Genomic DNA, 19,711 nt, shown 5'->3' on the forward strand with positions numbered 1-19,711 from the left:
GTGAATTGAATGTATAATAACAGACCGAATCGGACTCCACTCAGTCCTATTACAATCAATAAAAAGATCACCATCTGATAGTCTCTTACTACATTTTATTATGATTTTTTTTGCGCCTCATTTTTCTTTCGCCGCATTTTTGTGACCGGCTTGAAAAAACGAGATTGTTATGTTAATTCGTTGCCTCCCGCACTACATTTCTGATCTACAACCAGAAGCACTCTTGTAATTGTGAAGATAGATTTCTAGAATTTTCTAGAATGCCTAGTCATGCTGAGATGCATACATGAACTTTCTACTGTCATACCATGAAACTTTCTGGAACATGCTTTTTGGTCACGTATTTGGTGTACTACTACCAAAATAGTTGTGTTGTAAGCTTCCGGAATGCTCTGGAATACTTGGTAAATGTATATAAGGGCTCAGTCGTGTAGTCGTTGTTGTTGTTGATGTCAGGAGTGACTGATTGTTTGGAAAGCTATACCGAAAGAGAGAGCTATTGCGGAAGATTGTTCATTTTGAGGAGATTTGGAGACAACTGTGAGATTGTGTCAATGGTGAGTTAAGTCATAGGCTGTGGTGGTCTGTAGTTGGCACGCGCGCTCGCGTTCTGTCTTTCCAGAAAGTTTTTATGTCTTGGCTTTTCAAGGTCACTAAAAGCCACTAAAGGACGATGAGCAAGGTTTGGACTATCGTTTGCTGTGGTAAATATTAACAAAATGATTTTCGTTATTAAGCTAAGGCTCCACGAAGGGAGGCGCTCGCAAGTAATAATTTGGTTTTGCCTCTAATTTTCTTCGATTTGCTTCTGTGAAATCTCTCAAAATTTTCACAATTTGGGAAACTTGTCAATCATTTAAAAGCCGAAAAAATAGGGGCTATAAAGGGAGTTTCCTCGCTTTTTTGCAATGTTGTATTTTCCTCCTCTATCTCAAATTTGGTCTTTTTGAATTTTTTTTACTCACCAGTCATCAGGAAGGGCACAAATATGTTTAAAGGTCCAGCATATCCTAGGAAATTCCACCGAAGAAAACGCGACAAACCTTACTCGATAAGCTCCCGACTTTCTTTGTCGCCAAACATTACGTCATGGAATAGCAATTCGCCAAGATCTATATCTGAGCGTGCGTAAACTTTCGAATCTGTCGCCTTTTGGCATTTTTTTCCACGGTATTTTCTTTTCGGTTGACTTCTTTTTCAGACGTAGAGGACCTATGAATTATACTGGTGTAGTTGCTGGATAACCTGGATCCCATCACATAAAATCTTGCGATCGTTTCGAGCCGCCATATTTGTTTTGCCTATTGACACTTTAAAAGCTCGCTCTATGTTTGCACCCAGATCTAGCGCGGTCAAAAAACCCTATGGAGTAAGTTTATTGAGGATAATTTCTGTATTGCCTTTAGGATTCGCTCCGTATTAAGAACATACTCATCATTTAATAAAGTAGTTGGAATTGTAGGACTGTAGTGTTCTTTCTGTCGGTTTAACTATGCCGTAACACTCGCCAACGCATAATCTTAATCTGTTCAATAGGAACTTTTTTAAGTTTGTAAATGGAATGTTTTCATCCCTATTTGAATGAAATATTTTTGCATTATGATGAAATCCCCATGCAATGGTCGTTTCCGGGTCAGTAGTCGTCTACTGGCTCGATTCCGAGAAAAGCTGGAGCGTATTCACTCCACCGGAAATGAGATCACTCGATATCCTCATTGGCTGACACGTTTTGCAATGTCAAGAGAATTTAATTCTTTATGTGGTCATGGATATGGTCATTCAAGAAGGCTATGACAAAGCCTATTTCTACGAAAGGGATGATTGGAATGTGTTTTCTCCCCACGTTTGTTGACGCCAAACTTGATTGGACACGTCGTTCACAAAACTCCCATCACGAGACGCAATTCTATCTCTATTCCAACATGTAGGATAGTTACTAAGATTTTACATTCGATTCTTCCTTTCTAGATATTTCGCATGGCCACTTCTTCGACTGCAGGGTCACCATCCGTCCAAGTACATCAAGAATTGACCAAACTTCAGCCAGTTGAATTCAGTAGCCGCGAAAATAGTTTCTCAGAAACCCGTCTTGATGGCAAGTACGACGAATGCCTTTCATCTCATCTCAAAACCTTAGCGCCGAAAGACAAAAAGCTTCGAGAACTAATTCCCCGTCTCGAGGCAGAAGAGAGGATTCAATATGCTGCAAAAAGGATTGAGGTTGCGAGGAGAACATTCCTCAAAGAAGAAGCTGACAAAATAAAGATTTCCCTGGAAGGCAGAAAAGATGAAGGCTCTGCTGAAGAGGAGGAAAGCAAACTTCAGGTTTTCGTTCCTATCGAAATGCTTGAAATTCAGGAGGAAATTTCTCTAGTGACGCACCTTGAAGTTCAGTCGCTTACATGTAAACTCTGGCTTCGTAGAATTCAGTTCATATGGCAGCGAGATAAACTGAGGTACAAAGATCTTCAAGATTTTGAGCGTGCCATCCTCGGCGCCCAAGAAGTTATCAAAGAGTATCGAAGCTTTGTTCACAAACGAAGCCACTTCGATCGTGAAAAGCTAGAAACTGACCTAAATTACCGAGATCGCCTGAAAAGTTCCCTCGCCAAAGCCTTAAAGGAGAAAGAAAAGTCTAAGTTTGAAATGTTGGAAGATGACGTCCTGAGATTTCTTTCAAATAGGGATCGTATTAGCGCATTGCTCGGTCTTCGTGTAGACTTCCTTGACCGCTTGGAAGATGTGCCGCTAGAAGACCGCGACCATCTTACACTCCGTGACTGGATCGTGACTTTCCTTCGAAAAAACTATGAATCTGTTGGCTTGGTCGACAAAAGCTGTCCTAGCAAAGAATTCCTTGCCTCTATTGGCTTTGATCCTCTGAGTTCAGCCGTTGAAACCACTATGGCGCGCGCACGAAATCTGCATCAACATATCGATGTGTGCGAATTGGCAGAAATTTATATCAAAGACGAGTTCAAATATAATCTGTTGCTGTCTCCAGTGACTTTCAGGTTCCCTTTACAAAGCAATTTAACAAATTCCTGGTTTCAGCTCCCAAGAAATATCGACCTGAAAGAAGAAGTTGCCAATCAGGTTTGGCAAGTCAATATTCTAAACTTCGTGACGGAGGAATCCCTCGCTCCTGGCACTATCTGCTCTAAGCTCAGCGATTTGATGTCACTCAAAGACGGCAAAACCGTTGTTCTGTTTCATGGCACAGATCATCAAAGCGCCTGCGACATTTTATTTCGTGGAATAGATTTGTGTCAAGGACGACAAAAGCGAGACTTCAGCTGTGGATCAGGATTTTATTTGACTGACCACAGCGAAGAAGCTTTGAACTGGGCAAAGAACACAACTGCGAAACCAGCTTTGTTAGTTTTTAGGGTGAATCGACAAGAGTACCTAGATCATGCAGAAAAATTAAACCTGTTTGAAAATGAACAAAGATGGATCGAGATTGTGTCCTCGTTTCGATCGGGAAAGAAAACCGCCAAGACTCGTAAAAGCTTAAGTGCGTATGATTTTATTGAAGGGCCAGTGGGACGAAAGAGAAGGAACGAAGTGTCTGACGAGACTGTGTATGATCGAAAGCCTTCCTCCTATCAAATGTGCTTGAATTCTGATGACTTCGCAGACACTTTTCGAAAGACTCTCCATTCAATCATATTTTTTAAAATCTGTTGAGGCAAACTACACACTCTACAAAAAGAACCGCCGATATTATGTGAAGAAACTGAGTTTATATTCCGTGGTAACGATTTCAGCCGAAGGCCTCGTTATGCAATAGAGCTCCGCGTGTTGCGCGACGCGCGCACGCGAGTACCAGTGCCACGAACGAGAGTCAGCTATTGAGAGCAATGAAACAACTTAACGCTTCGTAATTGACGCGATGATCATCTCAGTTGAAGCTACAAGCCTCCGGGAACATTTATCCCCGTGTAAGTCATCCACAGTCGTAGGAACGAAATCGATAGTTCTTCCTTTTCCGTCTGCTGACTGTATTATACACGAGGCGGAAAAACCCGAATTTGTTGGACTTTGTCGTTTCACTTTCCCGATCAAAAAATAAATTATGAACTATGAGTCATGTCTACAAGCTCCAGAAAGTCATGCTTGATTGAGATACAATATGTAAACTGAAGCTGTCTACATTTTGCAGATACCGATTGACTTCATCTTCCCTCCAAACAAATGAAAGAAAATAGGAATCCTGAAATAACCAAAATTTTCAAGATTTGTGGAGATTGCTTTGTCAAGAGTTTCATTATAAGACTAAAAATATGTCATGAATCTAAAAAAAATGCTCAGCATAAATAATTGTCAAGCGTTCTAGTAATTGAAACAAGCTGAAAACGTTTTGCTTGAAAATTTTTATTAGACATATCGTAGAGCGAGTGAGGGTCATAAACTGACCTTTTTAAGGAAGAATCTCCTGTACAAGTTGTAATGTATCGATATTGTTGGATAACATTTATATGAAAACTGTGAAATCAGCCAACTGTTGTTATGATTCGCCAACAGCCTCCACACAATTTTCATCGATAATACAATCTGGTCTAAAATTTGCCACAAAAACCATCCCTCTCTTTCTCTTGTGAATCAAGTCGATGTTGCTTGCGAACAATAGGCAACTGAATATACTTTACTTGGGTGAAATGATAAAAGTTTAAGGCCTCCAAAAGCAATTCCTCTATGAAATTATTTTTTTCTTAGAGCAAAAACTTTGTCATGATGTCAACAAAATGAAAGCAAATTTCATCCAGAGAGCCTACTCATGAGACACATCAAAAAATTTCGGTGGTTAATGGTAGACCAACAGCAAGTGCGGCAATGCGTCATGTTGCCAACTCCAAGAAAGATCATAGTTGTTCAAAACTCAGTTGTTTTTATTGAATTCGTGATGTTGACGTTATAAATAAGATCTTCTGTTATGGATTTGTCTTTCAATAAGGAGAACTTGTGAAGCAACAAGAATTATTTTTGAAAGTCTCTACACAATTTGCACAATCTTTAAACTGGAATTCTTTTGGAGCTAGCTGAATTCTAAACAAGTAAAGTTATGATATCTATTAATTATGGGAAGCTGAGCATTTGTAATTTAAGAATTGATTTTATCATCTTGTCAACTACGGCCGGGTAACATTCTGATGAGTCACTATACAGGAACAAAATGGAGAGAACAAGAGATGATTAAGCCCACCTCTCGACAGAAATAATTCAATATCTTACACCTCTATTCTCGCCACCGAAAAGTAAAATTTACCTCTGAAATGCAAAACGATATGAATCTTCCCAAAGTGAAATTAAAGTACAAATATCGACCTTTGGGCTGGATCAGCCCATTATGCAACCCCACACTACATTATACGTTCAGTTCTTGGATAGAGTGACAAAAACAATACTTTACCATTGGGAAAACAGATTTGTTTTACGATAGTATGGGGCAGTACGGAAATTTTACTAAAAGGAATATTTCTGTGATGTTTTGCTTTCTTGGCGAAGTTGATGGTCGAACCTCGCAAATCTGCCGCATTTGAGTCTTAACACAAATTGAAAACCCGGCATTTGAAAGGTAATTTAATTTTACATCTGACCGATTTTTAAACAATATAACCTAATCAAGATAACGCCACTAATTACGTCTATTCTTCTTCGATGAAAAGCGCTACGTTTCGGTTGTCTGCACAAGAAACAATACTTTCGAACACTGCGTACACGGGGGATTACATGATTTACAGTCGGATTGACAGGCCTGCGTGAAGTTACGCATGCTCTCTTTCTCTTTTCTAGCTTATTTGCATTTTCCCGTGCGACGTTTTTCAATGGGCACGATTCTGTAATGCGCAAGTAAAATCGACTTGAGTCATAGGAGAAAGAGAGAGGATGATTCTCTGTGGAAAATTTTATACCACATTGTATTATCACTGCAAATACCGATTGCCTGGAGGCTTTTGGCGAATCATGACAACAGATAGCCGATTTCAAAGTTTTCATAAATATACTGCAACAATAAAACCGACAGATATATTCAGTTAGCCTTCGGTATCGAAATATTATAAATTATACGGCAGATTCTTCCTCATATAGGTCAGCTTACGATCCTCATCCCTATGATATGTATAATGGAAACTTTCAAGCTAAACGTTTTCAGCTTGTTTCAATTACGAAAATGCTTGAGAATAATAATTTATGCTGTGCATTGTCTCTTAGATTCATGACATGTTTTCAGTCATCTGATGAAACTCTTTGCGAAGCAATCTCTACAACTCTTTAAAATTTTGGTTACTTCAAGATTTCTATTTTCTTTAACTTGGACGAAGGGAAGATGAAGTCAATCAGTATCCACAAAATGAAGACAGCTTCAGTTTACATATTGCATCTCACTCAAGCATGACTTTCTTAAGCTTGTTGACATGATTCATAGTTCATAATCTATTTATGATCGGGAAAGTGAAACGACAAAGTCAAGTAAATTAGGGTTTTTTCGCTACGTGTATATTGCAGTCATTTGACATTCCGTTTCTATGACTGCGGATGACCGACATAGGGATAAAAGTTCCCGAAGGCTTGTAGCTTAAACTAAGATGATCAACGCGTCAACTACGTAGAGTTTTTTAATTGCTCTCAATAACTGACTCTCGTTCGTGGCACTGGTACTCACGTGCGCGCGTCAACAGATTCATAGTTGTTTCGAAGGAGAGATGGTCGCGGTCTTCTGGCGGTACATCTTCCAAGCAGTCAAGGAAGTCCACAAGAAGACCTAGCAAAGCACTAATGCGATCCCAATTTGAAAGAAATCTCAAGGCGCCATCTTCCAACATTTCAAACTTAGATTTTTCTTTCTCCTTTGACGAGGGAACTTTTCAGGCGATCTTATTGCAAGCTTTTCTTTATGGAAGTGGCTTCGTTTGTGAATAAAGCTTCGATACTTCTTGATCATTTCTAGGGCGCTAAAAATGGCACGCTCAAAATCTTGGCGATCATTATACCTCAGTGAGCCAGAGCTTACATGTGAGCGACTGTACTCCAAGTTGCGTTACTAGAGTTATTTCTTCCTGAATTTCAAGCATTTCGATAGGAATTAAAACGTAAATGATGCCATCAAACAAAAAAAATACCATTGCCACATGTTTATTATTTTAAGATAGGAGAAACACGCTCGTTAATGTTCCTTGTTTTATTACCTTCATTTACGATTCTTACAAATGATAATATTTTTAAAACTGTCATTCATCTGCCTTTACAATAGGCATTTTATTTCGAAAAACAAAACGCGGTGGCTTAGTTAGGAGAATTCAGCGATGATAAACATTAATAAGTGAAAAGGACAGGCTCATGAATGATAAATACGTATTTTCTCTCTACACTCGAGCAATTAAACACCGTAACGCGATTGGTTGCATTCTCTTGTTGCGATGATGCGATTGGTTGCATGCTCTTGTTGCGATGATGTGATTGGTTGCATTCTCTTGTTGTTATTGGTTGCATTCTCTTGTTGCGTTGATATAAAGCCTTAGAAACCGCTCCTGTCCGCCATTTACCACTAACCGTGCTGCCTCACCACGGAGAAATCCACGAAAAAGCGTGGGATAAAATCTTGGAAGAGAGGGAAAAGACTGATTTTCAAATGTTAGATAGAGATCTAGACAGGTTTTGTTCCTATGAGGCTTGCCTCTGTGCTTTGCTCGGCCTTCGGCCCGACTTCCTCGACCGCCTGAAAGAAATGCCACCAGAGGACTGCGACCATCTTAAGATATGTGATTGGATCATAATTTTCTTACACAACAACTATGAATCAGTTAGTCCAGCGAACAGAAGCTCTCCTAGCAAGGAATTGCTTGCTTCTATCGGTTTTGATCCTCTCAGTTCATCTGTTGAAACCATGATGGCGCGCGCAGGAAGTACGCAACATCACATTGATGCGTGCGAAATGGCAGAAATTTTTATCAGAGACCAGTTCAAGTACAACATTTTGCTCTCGCCTGAAGATTCAAGATTCCCTTTGAAAGACGATTACACAAACATATGGTTTCAGCTCCCCGAACAGACCAGCGATGAAGAAAATGATAAAGTTCCAGTTAGCCACATCAACATCCAGAACCTCGTGACAGTACCATCTCTCGCTTCTAGTAGTATTCGTTCGATTCTCGTCGGCTTAGTGACAAAGGAAGATCAAAACACTGTTCTGTTTCATGGCACAGATCATCAAAGCGCCTGCGACATTTTATTTCGAGGAATAGATTTGTGTCAAGGACGACAGAAGCGAGACTTTAGCTGTGGATCAGGATTTTATTTGACTGACAGTAGCGAAGAAGCTCTAAACTGGGCAAAGAACACAACAGCGAAACCAGCTCTGTTAGTTTTTCAAGTAAATCGACAGGAGCACTTAGATAATGCAAAAAAACTGAACCTATTTGAAAATGATAAAAAATGGCGCGAGATTGTGTCCTCATTTCGATCAGGGAAGAAAACCGCAAGACACGAAAGAGCTTATGCGCGTATGACTTGATTGAAGGGCCAGTTGGGACAATGAGAAGGAACGACTCTACGGATGAGGTTACGTTTGAGCCAAAACGTTCATCCTCTCAAGTGTGTTTGATTTCTGATGACTTTGCGGAGACTTTCAGAAAAACGCTTCACTCGATTATATTTCTAGACATTTGTTGAAATCAAGGTGAACAACGAAAACGGATTTAACTCAAAGTAAACCAAGAATGCATCCGTGTCATTTTGTACTGAGTTGATACGGTGTTAGGACAGAAGCGTTATGCTTATCGAAGCATTTATACGCGTTTCAAGATTTTTGTAGAACATTGAAATGGTTCCAATCGCGTTACGGTGTTTAATTGCTCGAGTGTAGAGAGAAAATACGTATTTATCATTCATGAGCCTGTCCTTTTCACTTATTAATGTTTATCATCGCTGAATTCTCCTAACTAAGCCACCGCGTTTTGTTTTTCGAAATAAAATGCCTATTGTAAAGGCAGATGAATGACAGTTTTAAAAATATTATCATTTGTAAGAATCGTAAATGAAGGTAATAAAACAAGGAACATTAACGAGCGTGTTTCTCCTATCTTAAAATAATAAACATGTGGCAATGGTATTTTTTTTGTTTGATGGCATCATTTACGTTTTAATTCCTATCGAAATGCTTGAAATTCAGGAAGAAATAACTCTAGTAACGCAACTTGGAGTACAGTCGCTCACATGTAAGCTCTGGCTCACTGAGGTATAATGATCGCCAAGATTTTGAGCGTGCCATTTTTAGCGCCCTAGAAATGATCAAGAAGTATCGAAGCTTTATTCACAAACGAAGCCACTTCCATAAAGAAAAGCTTGCAATAAGATCGCCTGAAAAGTTCCCTCGTCAAAGGAGAAAGAAAAATCTAAGTTTGAAATGTTGGAAGATGGCGCCTTGAGATTTCTTTCAAATTGGGATCGCATTAGTGCTTTGCTAGGTCTTCTTGTGGACTTCCTTGACTGCTTGGAAGATGTACCGCCAGAAGACCGCGACCATCTCTCCTTCGAAACAACTATGAATCTGTTGACGCGCGCACGTGAGTACCAGTGCCACGAACGAGAGTCAGTTATTGAGAGCAATTAAAAAACTCTACGTAGTTGACGCGTTGATCATCTTAGTTTAAGCTACAAGCCTTCGGGAACTTTTATCCCTATGTCGGTCATCCGCAGTCATAGAAACGGAATGTCAAATGACTGCAATATACACGTAGCGAAAAAACCCTAATTTACTTGACTTTGTCGTTTCACTTTCCCGATCATAAATAGATTATGAACTATGAATCATGTCAACAAGCTTAAGAAAGTCATGCTTGAGTGAGATGCAATATGTAAACTGAAGCTGTCTTCATTTTGTGGATACTGATTGACTTCATCTTCCCTTCGTCCAAATTAAAGAAAATAGAAATCTTGAAGTAACCAAAATTTTAAAGAGTTGTAGAGATTGCTTCGCAAAGAGTTTCATCAGATGACTGAAAACATGTCATGAATCTAAGAGACAATGCACAGCATAAATTATTATTCTCAAGCATTTTCGTAATTGAAACAAGCTGAAAACGTTTAGCTTGAAAGTTTCCATTATACATATCATAGGGATGAGGATCGTAAGCTGACCTATATGAGGAAGAATCTGCCGTATAATCTATAATATTTCGATACCGAAGGCTAACTGAATATATCTGTCGGTTTTATTGTTGCAGTATATTTATGAAAACTTTGAAATCGGCTATCTGTTGTCATGATTCGCCAAAAGCCTCCAGGCAATCGGTATTTGCAGTGATAATACAATGTGGTATAAAATTTTCCACAGAGAATCATCCTCTCTCTTTCTCCTATGACTCAAGTCGATTTTACTTGCGCATTACAGAATCGTGCCCATTGAAAAACGTCGCACGGGAAAATGCAAATAAGCTAGAAAAGAGAAAGAGAGCATGCGTAACTTCACGCAGGCCTGTCAATCCGACTGTAAATCATGTAATCCCCCGTGTACGCAGTGTTCGAAAGTATTGTTTCTTGTGCAAACAACCGAAATGTAGCGCTTTTCATCGAAGAAGAATAGACGTAATTAGTGGCGTTATCTTGATTAGGTTATATTGTTTAAAAATCGGTCAGATGTAAAATTAAATTACCTTTCAAATGCCGGGTTTTCAATTTGTGTTAAGACTCAAATGCGGCAGATTTGCGAGGTTCGACCATCAACTTCGCCAAGAAAGCAAAACATCACAGAAATATTCCTTTTAGTAAAATTTCCGTACTGCCCCATACTATCGTAAAACAAATCTGTTTTCCCAATGGTAAAGTATTGTTTTTGTCACTCTATCCAAGAACTGAACGTATAATGTAGTGTGTGGGGCTGTGCGGAATTTTACCTTCCTTTTTGGCCCGTTATTGCCGTCAGTTTCAGATAACACGTCGGTAGTCTAATTACTTTTCGAAAAGCTTAAGTATACGTTGTAGATTCCCGCTCCACGTAGGTGCACGCTCACGCTCATAAGCTTACGGATGAACACTTCACGCTCTTTTGATATGCAAACGCGGCCCTCGCTCTTTACCGACGAAAAGAGCATTTCGTCACTTTGAAACAATGCTAATTGCTCCAATTGTATCTCCATTGTCTCTAAACGGACGCAAAGCGAAATTTTACAACTCCCGTTTGGGAATTTGTCAATTCAGATCTAAAGCGACCGAAGTTGGCGGTGAGCGTTTGCAACCTCATTCCTAGGTCATTGCGCCCGCAAAGCATCATGGGTACCCCACTTTTCTCGGGCCACGCTTTTCAATGGGCGCGATTCCGTAATGGAGCAATAGGCGACTGAATATACTTTACTTGGGTGAAATGATAAAAGTTTAAAGCCTCCAAAAGCAATTCCAATATGAAATTATTCTTTTCTCAGGGTAGAAATTTTGTCATGAAATAAGCGAAATAAAAAAGCTTTCCATAAATGAACAGTTCATGTCAATATTACAGTTTTACTGAGCACATAAATGCCAAATTTCAGCTTCATGCATTCGTTTATGCCAAAATTCAAGTTTTTAGATATTGCTACTTTGGTTTGATAGCTATAGTTCGTTGCTTATGCAGATATTCGCTGCCGTGTTCTACTCAGTTAGATACACTTTCTTTGAAAGTGAGCCTTCTCTACCCGAAAAAGACATTATTTTCTCTAATGATAATGATAACAATATTTAACGAGGGTGTATATAGCAGTATGAACCGATGAACCAGTGGCCCTCTAGAAAATTGCGCACAAAATAAAAATTGAGGAATGAGATGCGAAAAGGCATTAGTAAGTATAACAGAAAAATGCTGACATCTTATGGACTTACAAATACAGTGAGAGCATAACACAGGTAGGGATTTATCATGCTTTCGTTGATCAAGCTCTTCTCTCCTCTCAGACTATTTTAAGTTTAACAAATATCGAAAAATAAAATAGAATAAAAAGATCGTCTAAAAATATCTGCACAGGAATCAGAAATTAAACACATTTGATAAGATAAAGGTTTTGGAGAGAAAACCAAATCCCCTGTCGATTCGTTTGTTTTCATTGTACTTACTGAACCCTCGATCAAGTCATAAGCGGCTAAACTCTTTCGAGTCCTCGCTGTTTTTACACCCGACCAAAACGAAGTCACAATTTCGCACCATCTCCGTTCATCATTAAACAAATTCAATTTTTCTGAATCAGTCAAGTGCTCTTGTCGATTCAACTGAAAAACTAACAAAGCTGGTTTCGCTGTTGTGTTCTTTGCTTCCTCCCTATTGTCAGTCAAATAAAATCCTGATCCATAGCTAAAGTCTCTGTTCTGTCGTCGTCGACACAAATCTATTCCACGGGATAAAATGTCGCAGGCGTTTCAGTGATGATCTGTGCCGTGGAATAGGACAAAATTTTGATCGTCTTTCGACAGTGAATTACCGAGTTCCGTTCGTAAAATACTGTAAGCGTGGGATTCTATTGTCACGAGGTTTATTAGGTCGACGTGGCACTCTGAACTTTCAACGATTTTAACATCAGAGGTAAATATAGAAAGTCGAAATCACGTATTTGTTAAATTACTTCGAAAGGGGATCATACAAGTCACAGACGATGGAGAAACTTTATACTTAAACTGGTCTCCGATGAAAATTTCTACCATTTCGCACAAATCCGCGATATGATGTTGCGTACTTCGTGCGCGCGCCATGATAGTTTCAGCGGCTGAACTCCGATGATCGAACCCAATTGAGGCAAGCAATTCCGCACTGGGAGAGCGTTTGTCGGTTAAGCTGACAGATTCAAAGCTATTTTGTACAAAAGTCACAATCCAGTCGCAAAGACTTTGATGGTCGCGGTCCTCAGATGATATTATCTCTAGTTTGTCGAGGACGAAGTTTTGCCGAAGTCCAAGAAAAGAGCAAATCACGTAAGATACCTCTCCAAAAACGCCCATGGAAGCCGCTTCTTTCCAACATTTCGAAATAAAGTCGGATTTTCCTCTATTCCTAAATATGAAGTCGCAACTATGAAACCATTTCAGTTTCAGTAAACGAGGTCTTAAACCTACTTTGGCTATATCAAGTCGGCTTTCTTGAAGGTGTATACATGGTTACTGACAAAGGCCCCTATTGAAAGCTTAAACGAACGTTACTGACCAAAAAGGAAATACTTTAGAGTGGTATAAAAATTCCCTCATCGAGATTACATGAAAGCAAAGCGGTAGAAGTCGATTAAAATTGATAAACGTTTGAAAATATAAACCAAATAGGGCATTACTTATTCATCTCTTTTTAGGACAGGTCAGACATTTGCTTTGGAAACACGCCAACCTGGGCAGGATTAACCAATGGAAATCCGCAAATTTTGATGTATTGGTAATTATTGTGAGCGAATCAAACCTGTTCAACGTAAGGAGAATGTACACTTCCGTGATTGAAACCGTAAAAAGGAAATTGTTATTGTAATACGTTAGATTACGGCCCTGAACGTTCGAAATTGCAACCAATTAGAAAGGTTGTGGATGTTTGAAGTCAGATTCTTTTAAAAGGCTAAAGCTACAACGCTTATTTGAAGAAAAAATTCTAACCTTATGAGCAGACCTACAAGATCAAAAAGTTCAAGTCTCCTAAGCGTTCGCATATGTAATTTCGCAGAATTTGGGTAGATTTCTAGGAATTTGCAGAGGTCAAGACCACAGAATATTATGTCGCACTTATTTGATATGCACAACGTTTGAGAGACGATGGCAGCAGAGCATGAGACACCCGTATCTTTGTATTTCAAAATGAGTGCTGCGATCCTTTGGAGAAATGAGCTGAAAATAGAATATGAGGAAGATTACGAAGAAACGAAAAATCGTCTGTTTACGATTCTGGGATGGCTGGGCCGGGCGAACCTCGGAAATCCGTTTGTGGCATCGTGTGATCTCGCCTCGTATCTCAAGTTCTCCGTTTCAAAATATGTGCTACATTATGGTCCGAGCATTTTCATCAACTACAACCGCTTTCCATACAAAGAGGACACTGTTAATGAATGGTTTAATCTTCCTCCTGAAGACGATTGGCCAGAGCGAGGCGAGGCAGTAAAAGTAATAAATGTTGATAAATGTGGACTCGAGCGGAAGTGTTACAGGACACAAAATCAAGTCGAAAATGCTTTTCCAGATTCGCTAGAAGATGACGAATACGAACTTTTCTTTCACGGTACATCTCAAAAACACGCTAAAGATATAATTGAGAGTGGGATTGACTTGAGGAAAGGTGCAAAAGCGCAGGACTTCAGCGATGGAGATGGTTTTTATCTGAGCAAACATTTTGATGAAGCTTTGAAGTGGGCCCGACATAGACATGTCAGTTTTGCAGTGCTCGTGTTTCGATTAAAGAAAACTGAATTAAGAGGTAATAATAACGAGAAAGGCTTTGATCTTCGAGAACCAGCTAAGAGGAAAAAATGGCAAGGAGTGATCAAGCAATTCCGAGGTGGAAAGCCAGATAAAAAGTTCCGCAAAGAGATGAATCAGTTTTACCAATTTATCGAGGGACCAATAGAGTCCTAAAGTGTGACGTCACGTTGCCATGACGGCATTTTTTTCTGGTCTAAACAGTTTAAACTCATACTTCAAACATGGCGTCTTTATCGATATGCTCACTCGTTTCTTTCTTTTCTGGAGAGCGGAAATCGCTTGATCGCGGAGAAAACCACTTCAAATCCGACCATGTCCAAAGCTTTATTTATTCCAGGGGAGTCATCAAAGGTGAAGTCCAAGCAAGCATGAAAAGTAAGGACTACAAAGTCACAGTAAGTTGCCAATTTGGGATCACAACACGTATGTTCAATTCGAAGAACTCCCAACCCCGATTTCACCTCCAATTTAATGTTTATATTGCGGAATATATATTGCAACTTACGTGTCTGTTTCGAATTATCTTTTTATCAGATTTATCTCGATGAAAACCTTGAAATAAAAAACACAGAATGCGAGTGTCCTCGCGGCGAGTTCAAGTGCAGTCACGCGGCAGCCATATTTATTTATGGCATCCATAACCTTAGCAGGACGGACCTGCAATGCCAATGGAAACGAAAGCGAAAGGCAGAAAGCGTACAGTCTGCAAGCCAGATGTTTCCAGCGCCACCGAAGAAGAAGGATTACAGCCCTTTGGCGCGCGATCCTAGCCGAGAAGATCGGATGTGGCTGTACAGCGAACTAAAGCGCTATGGCAAATTTACAGGGACCTGCTGGATCTTGAGTCCCGAACCACAACCTGCTACCCCTCTCCCGATCAAGACGATTGAGGATATCATTTACTCAGAAGGTTTCCTTATGGCATCTACGAAGGAAAAACAATTAGAGTACTTGATTGAGAATGCCAAAGTAGAGGAGAGAACCATAAATGTTGTGAGCACCCTCACGGCTGGCCAGCGAAACAGCCCTGCATGGCACCAAGCTCGTAGAGGCCGCCTGACTGCCAGTAATTTTGGCTCCGTCCTCCAGGCAAAAAGAGTTACACCGTCTCTTATCAAGCGACTACTTGGGGAATACAACTTGAGTGGAGTTAAAGCAATTGCATGGGGACAGGACAATGAGACTGAGGCCCTGAAATCCTTCACCAACATCACAAACTTTACACCTGTACAGACCGGCCTTTGGCTACACGAGTCGGGAGTTCTGGGTGCTTCCCCTGATGGACTTGTGGGAGACGACTCGGTGATTGAGTGTAAGTGCCCCTACACACATCGAAATGCGACAATCAAGGAAGCTTGTGGGCACAAAGACTTTAACTTGGAGGAGAAGGAAGGGAATTATACGCTGTCTACCACACATGTTTACTGGCATCAGTGTCAAGGCCAGATGTTCCTGACAAAGCGCAAATTCTGCTACTTTGTTGTATGGACCACAAAGGATAGTGTAGTTATCAAGATTGAACGAGATGAATCTTGGGAGCACAATATTACTATCTTGAGTGATTTTTACTTTCATCAACTATTCCCAAAGATTACCGAGGGAGAACTTTGAAAAGTGGTGCACAGATGCTGGACATAATCGGAGTGGGGGGGGGGGGGGGGGGAGTGGGAGCTAATGTAAATAGGCAGTAGCTAATGTTAAAAGGTATTTTTTTAAATTTCATACATTAATTTCTTAATATAACATTACATATTCTACACTCAGATAGAGACACAAGATAAAGAACCCACATTTTTCCATTTAGCATAGTAACTTAATAATAAATTACATTCTTCTTGAAAGCAAGCTTAAACAATTTTTTTTTTGCAACCAATGGCTACTGGTAGCTGGTAACACTTATCCTGGTTACTCAACAGGGCCCAGGTACATAAAACTTATGCCACACTTAAGTAGGCTTGCATAGCAATGCAAAGGGAAGGGGTGAGAGCCAAAACAAAATCCATGCAGCACAGGTTATTTTTTCTGACTACCTCTCACCATCCCTTAAGCTAATTGAAGTGTGGCTTTAGTTTTATACACCTGGACTCAGGCTCCCAGCTTCACAGACACAAAAGTAAAACCTTTAAGCCAGCACGACTTTCACACTTGGAACTACTGGACGAAAGAATTCCATACTGGTCACATGCCCCTGACCTGGATTTAGTTGAAATGACAATTTAAGAATGTCACTGGTTTTCATTATAATCTATTTTCACAGAACACATAGTAGTTTGTATTAATGAACATAAAGGAGATGAATATCAGAAAAATGTAAAACTGACCACATCATATTTTTGACCAAAGCTATGTCAATACCATTTGATCTGTTACAGTAGGGCTTCTAGTAATACAAAAATAATATTAAAAACTCATTGTACTATAATTTAGTTGAAAAAAAGTTCTATTCAGTCAAATTCAAAGTCTTTGCAGCCATCCTTGATCAATGGATACTGCAAATTAACAAGAGCTGAGCACAGTTGGCATAGCTTGTCAGCATGGCACCTCAAAAATGCTGGGATGAAGCCAAGGATGCGAAAACTCTTAAGTCTTGAATTTGCACGCTCTACGTGGATGCGACATCGAGCTATTGATTTTGTCGCCCTTGCCTCACTCTCTGTAAACTTTCCATTGTTGAGAAATGGTGGTATGTTCACTGAAACACCTCTTGGAACTACATCGCTGATGAGAAAACCTTTGTCTGCCAGAACAAGATCACCAGCACTCAAATGTTTACAAAACCCAGACTCTTTAACCATGACCTTGTCACTGACTGAGCCAGGGAAAAGATCACTAACATAGGTTATAACTCCATTTGGGGCAACCCCTATAATGACTTTGAAAGAGTTCATTCCCCTGTAGCTGGAATATGTAGCATTCTGCTGGGACATGAGCTTAGGTGCAGCAATTTCAATGTCTGTACAATCAATCACAATGCGGCAACTGCTGTACTCAGTGAAAGAAGATGGCAAACACATCTTGTTCTTTTCTCTAGATGGCACAGTTGTCATGATGTCTTTGAACAGGAGAGAATGCAGAACATGGACAAAAGTTAGTACTATGTTAGCAACAGTTGCAACACTGCATGAAAACAACTGGGCTAAATGTAGATTGGTATAATTTTGTTTCAGTTTCATCAGAGTGATAAATATCTGGTCCTCAAGTGTGATCGCCTCAACCTTCCATCCAGCATAATAGTTTATTTCACCCTTGAATCTTGAAACATATCCCACAACAATATCAAAAACATCCTTAGTGGGTAGACCTGTCTCCATCCGTATCACCTCAGGGCTCAAGCTCTTAGCAGAGTAGTGTGCACTATAGTAACTTGACACTTCCTTGTGTTTAGCAAGTTCTGTTGAAGTCATATCAAGCTCTATTGACAGCAGAGCTTCTTTGGAACTTGTCTTTTCCTCTTGTGAGCATTCAGTGGAACATGGTTCAGAGTTCTCTTTAATCTCTTCAAGCACAGATGCTACAGTTGGTAATTTCGTGGGCTCGGCAGACACTTTCCGTTTTTTCTTGGGGGTAGGTGTACTGGGAGGTGTTGGTCCTGTACCTGGCAGCAAGTCCAAACTATCAAACAGCTTGTGCCTGTTTCTGTCACTGATGGTTGGCATATTTTCTTTTCGCCCATCTTTAAAGTGACAACTGCAAAGTCGCGAATGTTTGCTGGGCTTTCTATCTCCTCTCCTATAAAAGAAAAAGACAGAAGCAGTTACTATACTTGCGCTTAAAAAACCCAAAGTTTAGTTGGTCACATGCTTAACCTTGTAGTCTAAGACGTGAATGCGAAGCGAGTATTTCTCTGAGCTTGTTACTTAATACTAGTTAGTGTAAAAGCTTTGATACTCACAACTATCATATAGTTTTTTAGTAACTAAATAATCTTAGATCAAGACTGAAGACAAGGAAAGGCAAAGCCGCGAGAAAAGAAATAAGACAAGAAAGAGAAACAGCTAATCGTGAATCAGTTTGAGATAAAAAAAAAACCAGCTATTTCTAATCGATGGTACAGCATCGAAATATATATTTTTCGAAAAATACTCACCTTACAAATGATATCCACTTATCATAGAGTGTTTTATGTTTTTTCTGGTCTGGAAACGAAAAGAATCGGCAGCAGTGGCTTTCAGATGTGTGATTGCAATCTGGATGAAAACACTGGCCCATCGCAAACTTCGTCTCCGTGGCGTTTTGACTCGAATTATTGCTCACCAGGTGCTTTTGTCCGCTTATTATACTCTTCAATAGTAAGGCCAAAGGTTATCTTGATTCTCTTTATCTTATTTCTATTATTGGAGGATAAAATGCGCTATTATAGCTCTTGAAGTGTTCGAGGTCAACGACAATGTGTCACGCTAGGGACGCCATATTGGTTTGTTTAGACCACAGAATTCCGGTGCTATGGAAACGTGACGTAAGCACTTTAGGACTCTATGGCTTCTCTTTCAAGGAAGAATCCAAATATCTCATTTGCCGTTCCGAAAGATGATTCTTACCAAATTTGTGTTCGAGAAAAATATTGCGCCGAACTCTTCGACTACAGTCTTCATTCTTTAGTTTTCCTCGATAAGTAGGTAATCAATATGTAAAGCACGTACTCTTAGTCAACGAAATATTGACATCTTTGTGACTGTTGACATTTAAAACCAGCCACTCTGTTACGAAATTTCTCTTTCATGAAAATTTTTTTCTTTATTCTTATGCCAATTAAACCAAAATTTTGTGATAGCAATGGTCTCCATACACTTTCTTCACAGAACATGACATTAGATTTATTGTTTATCCTAGGAGAATCATTGGCAGATAATCCGGCGCGCGGGAAGAAAATGGCTGGTTTTAGGCGCTAACATTTGCCGTTTGATCTACTTTTAAGAGCGAGGCAGATAAATCAACATGATCACCATATTGTAACGATTTGGTTTCTACCGAAGGTCTTGAATTTCATCGCGTGAGTCTTAGCTGAATTCAGCAGGGAAAACGAGCTTAGGTTTAGAAGAGAAACATCCCTCGTCAAAACAAGCTTTTGTTCAAAGCTGTTAAAGTGGGAGTGACGGTCACTTTTTAATTAACGAGTTTTGCTCTTAACACTAGGATTTACAACCACAAGTTTCGTTGAAAAAGCAGACAGGCTATTAATCAGGTGTTCCGTACACGAGGGAAGAAAAAAAAGATTCTTAAGTTTTGACTTAAATTGTTTACTATGCATCATTTTGTGACAGATACATAAAAATTTCGGTGGTTAATGGTAGACCAACAGTAA

General features: G+C 39.7%; 4 protein-coding genes and 2 pseudogenes across 7 annotated transcripts; 4 read left to right on the top strand and 2 right to left on the bottom strand.

The window, feature by feature from the left end:
• Positions 1-439: 439 nt before the first annotated feature.
• Positions 440-4,581, top strand: LOC149044875 (uncharacterized). 3 transcript variants are annotated; one of them, XM_089206791.1, is made up of 2 exons: positions 440-557; positions 1,969-4,581. In XM_089206791.1, exons 1-2 carry the CDS (start codon positions 450-452, stop codon positions 3,688-3,690), a joined length of 1,830 nt encoding a protein of 609 aa, XP_089062917.1. In that variant the 5' UTR covers positions 440-449; the 3' UTR covers positions 3,691-4,581. The 3 variants fall into 3 exon arrangements, with proteins under 3 accessions (XP_089062917.1, XP_089062918.1, XP_089062919.1); XM_089206792.1 differs by having other exon boundaries at positions 443-1,369; XM_089206793.1 differs by lacking the exon at positions 440-557 and adding an exon at positions 687-704.
• A 2,980-nt stretch (positions 4,582-7,561) lies between these two features.
• Positions 7,562-8,774, top strand: LOC149044876 (uncharacterized; annotated as a pseudogene).
• A 2,613-nt stretch (positions 8,775-11,387) lies between these two features.
• Positions 11,388-13,262, bottom strand: LOC149044877 (uncharacterized; annotated as a pseudogene).
• On the top strand, positions 12,415-14,577 carry LOC113664726 (uncharacterized). Of its 2 annotated transcripts, none has more exons than XM_089206797.1 (2): positions 12,415-12,547; positions 13,302-14,577. In XM_089206797.1, exon 2 carries the CDS (start codon positions 13,750-13,752, stop codon positions 14,560-14,562), a length of 813 nt encoding a protein of 270 aa, XP_089062923.1. In that variant the 5' UTR covers positions 12,415-12,547; positions 13,302-13,749; the 3' UTR covers positions 14,563-14,577. The 2 variants fall into 2 exon arrangements, with proteins under 2 accessions (XP_089062923.1, XP_089062922.1); XM_089206796.1 differs by lacking the exon at positions 12,415-12,547 and adding an exon at positions 12,801-12,933.
• Positions 14,578-14,582: 5 nt separating this feature from the next.
• On the top strand, positions 14,583-16,868 carry LOC149044878 (uncharacterized). The gene is made up of 2 exons (XM_089206795.1): positions 14,583-14,804; positions 14,944-16,868. The coding sequence occupies exons 1-2, from the start codon at positions 14,631-14,633 to the stop codon at positions 16,018-16,020; spliced, it is 1,251 nt and encodes a 416-aa protein (XP_089062921.1). The 5' UTR covers positions 14,583-14,630; the 3' UTR covers positions 16,021-16,868.
• On the bottom strand, positions 16,104-18,887 carry LOC149044879 (uncharacterized). The gene is made up of 2 exons (XM_089206794.1): positions 18,497-18,887; positions 16,104-18,138 (listed from the first exon to the last, which is right to left on the bottom strand). The coding sequence occupies exons 1-2, from the start codon at positions 18,616-18,618 to the stop codon at positions 16,854-16,856; spliced, it is 1,407 nt and encodes a 468-aa protein (XP_089062920.1). The 5' UTR covers positions 18,619-18,887; the 3' UTR covers positions 16,104-16,853.
• Between the last annotated feature and the right edge of the window lie 824 nt (positions 18,888-19,711).

Source organism: Pocillopora damicornis, chromosome 5, assembly GCF_964200805.1.
Source record: "Pocillopora damicornis chromosome 5, jaPocDami1.2, whole genome shotgun sequence".
Classification (NCBI taxonomy): domain Eukaryota; kingdom Metazoa; phylum Cnidaria; class Anthozoa; order Scleractinia; family Pocilloporidae; genus Pocillopora; species Pocillopora damicornis.

Coding starts and splice junctions, on each gene's coding strand:
- LOC149044875 (XM_089206791.1), top strand. CDS start 450: ATGTCAGGAGTGACTGATTGTTTGGAAAGCTATACCGAAAGAGAGAGC. Junction 558..1,968: donor ACTGTGAGATTGTGTCAATG/GTGAGTTAAGTC, acceptor CTTCCTTTCTAG/ATATTTCGCATGGCCACTTC.
- LOC113664726 (XM_089206797.1), top strand. CDS start 13,750: ATGGCAGCAGAGCATGAGACACCCGTATCTTTGTATTTCAAAATGAGT.
- LOC149044878 (XM_089206795.1), top strand. CDS start 14,631: ATGGCGTCTTTATCGATATGCTCACTCGTTTCTTTCTTTTCTGGAGAG. Junction 14,805..14,943: donor GTAAGGACTACAAAGTCACA/GTAAGTTGCCAA, acceptor TCTTTTTATCAG/ATTTATCTCGATGAAAACCT.
- LOC149044879 (XM_089206794.1), bottom strand. CDS start 18,618: ATGGGCCAGTGTTTTCATCCAGATTGCAATCACACATCTGAAAGCCAC. Junction 18,139..18,496: donor AAGTGGATATCATTTGTAAG/GTGAGTATTTTT, acceptor TTTCTTTTATAG/GAGAGGAGATAGAAAGCCCA.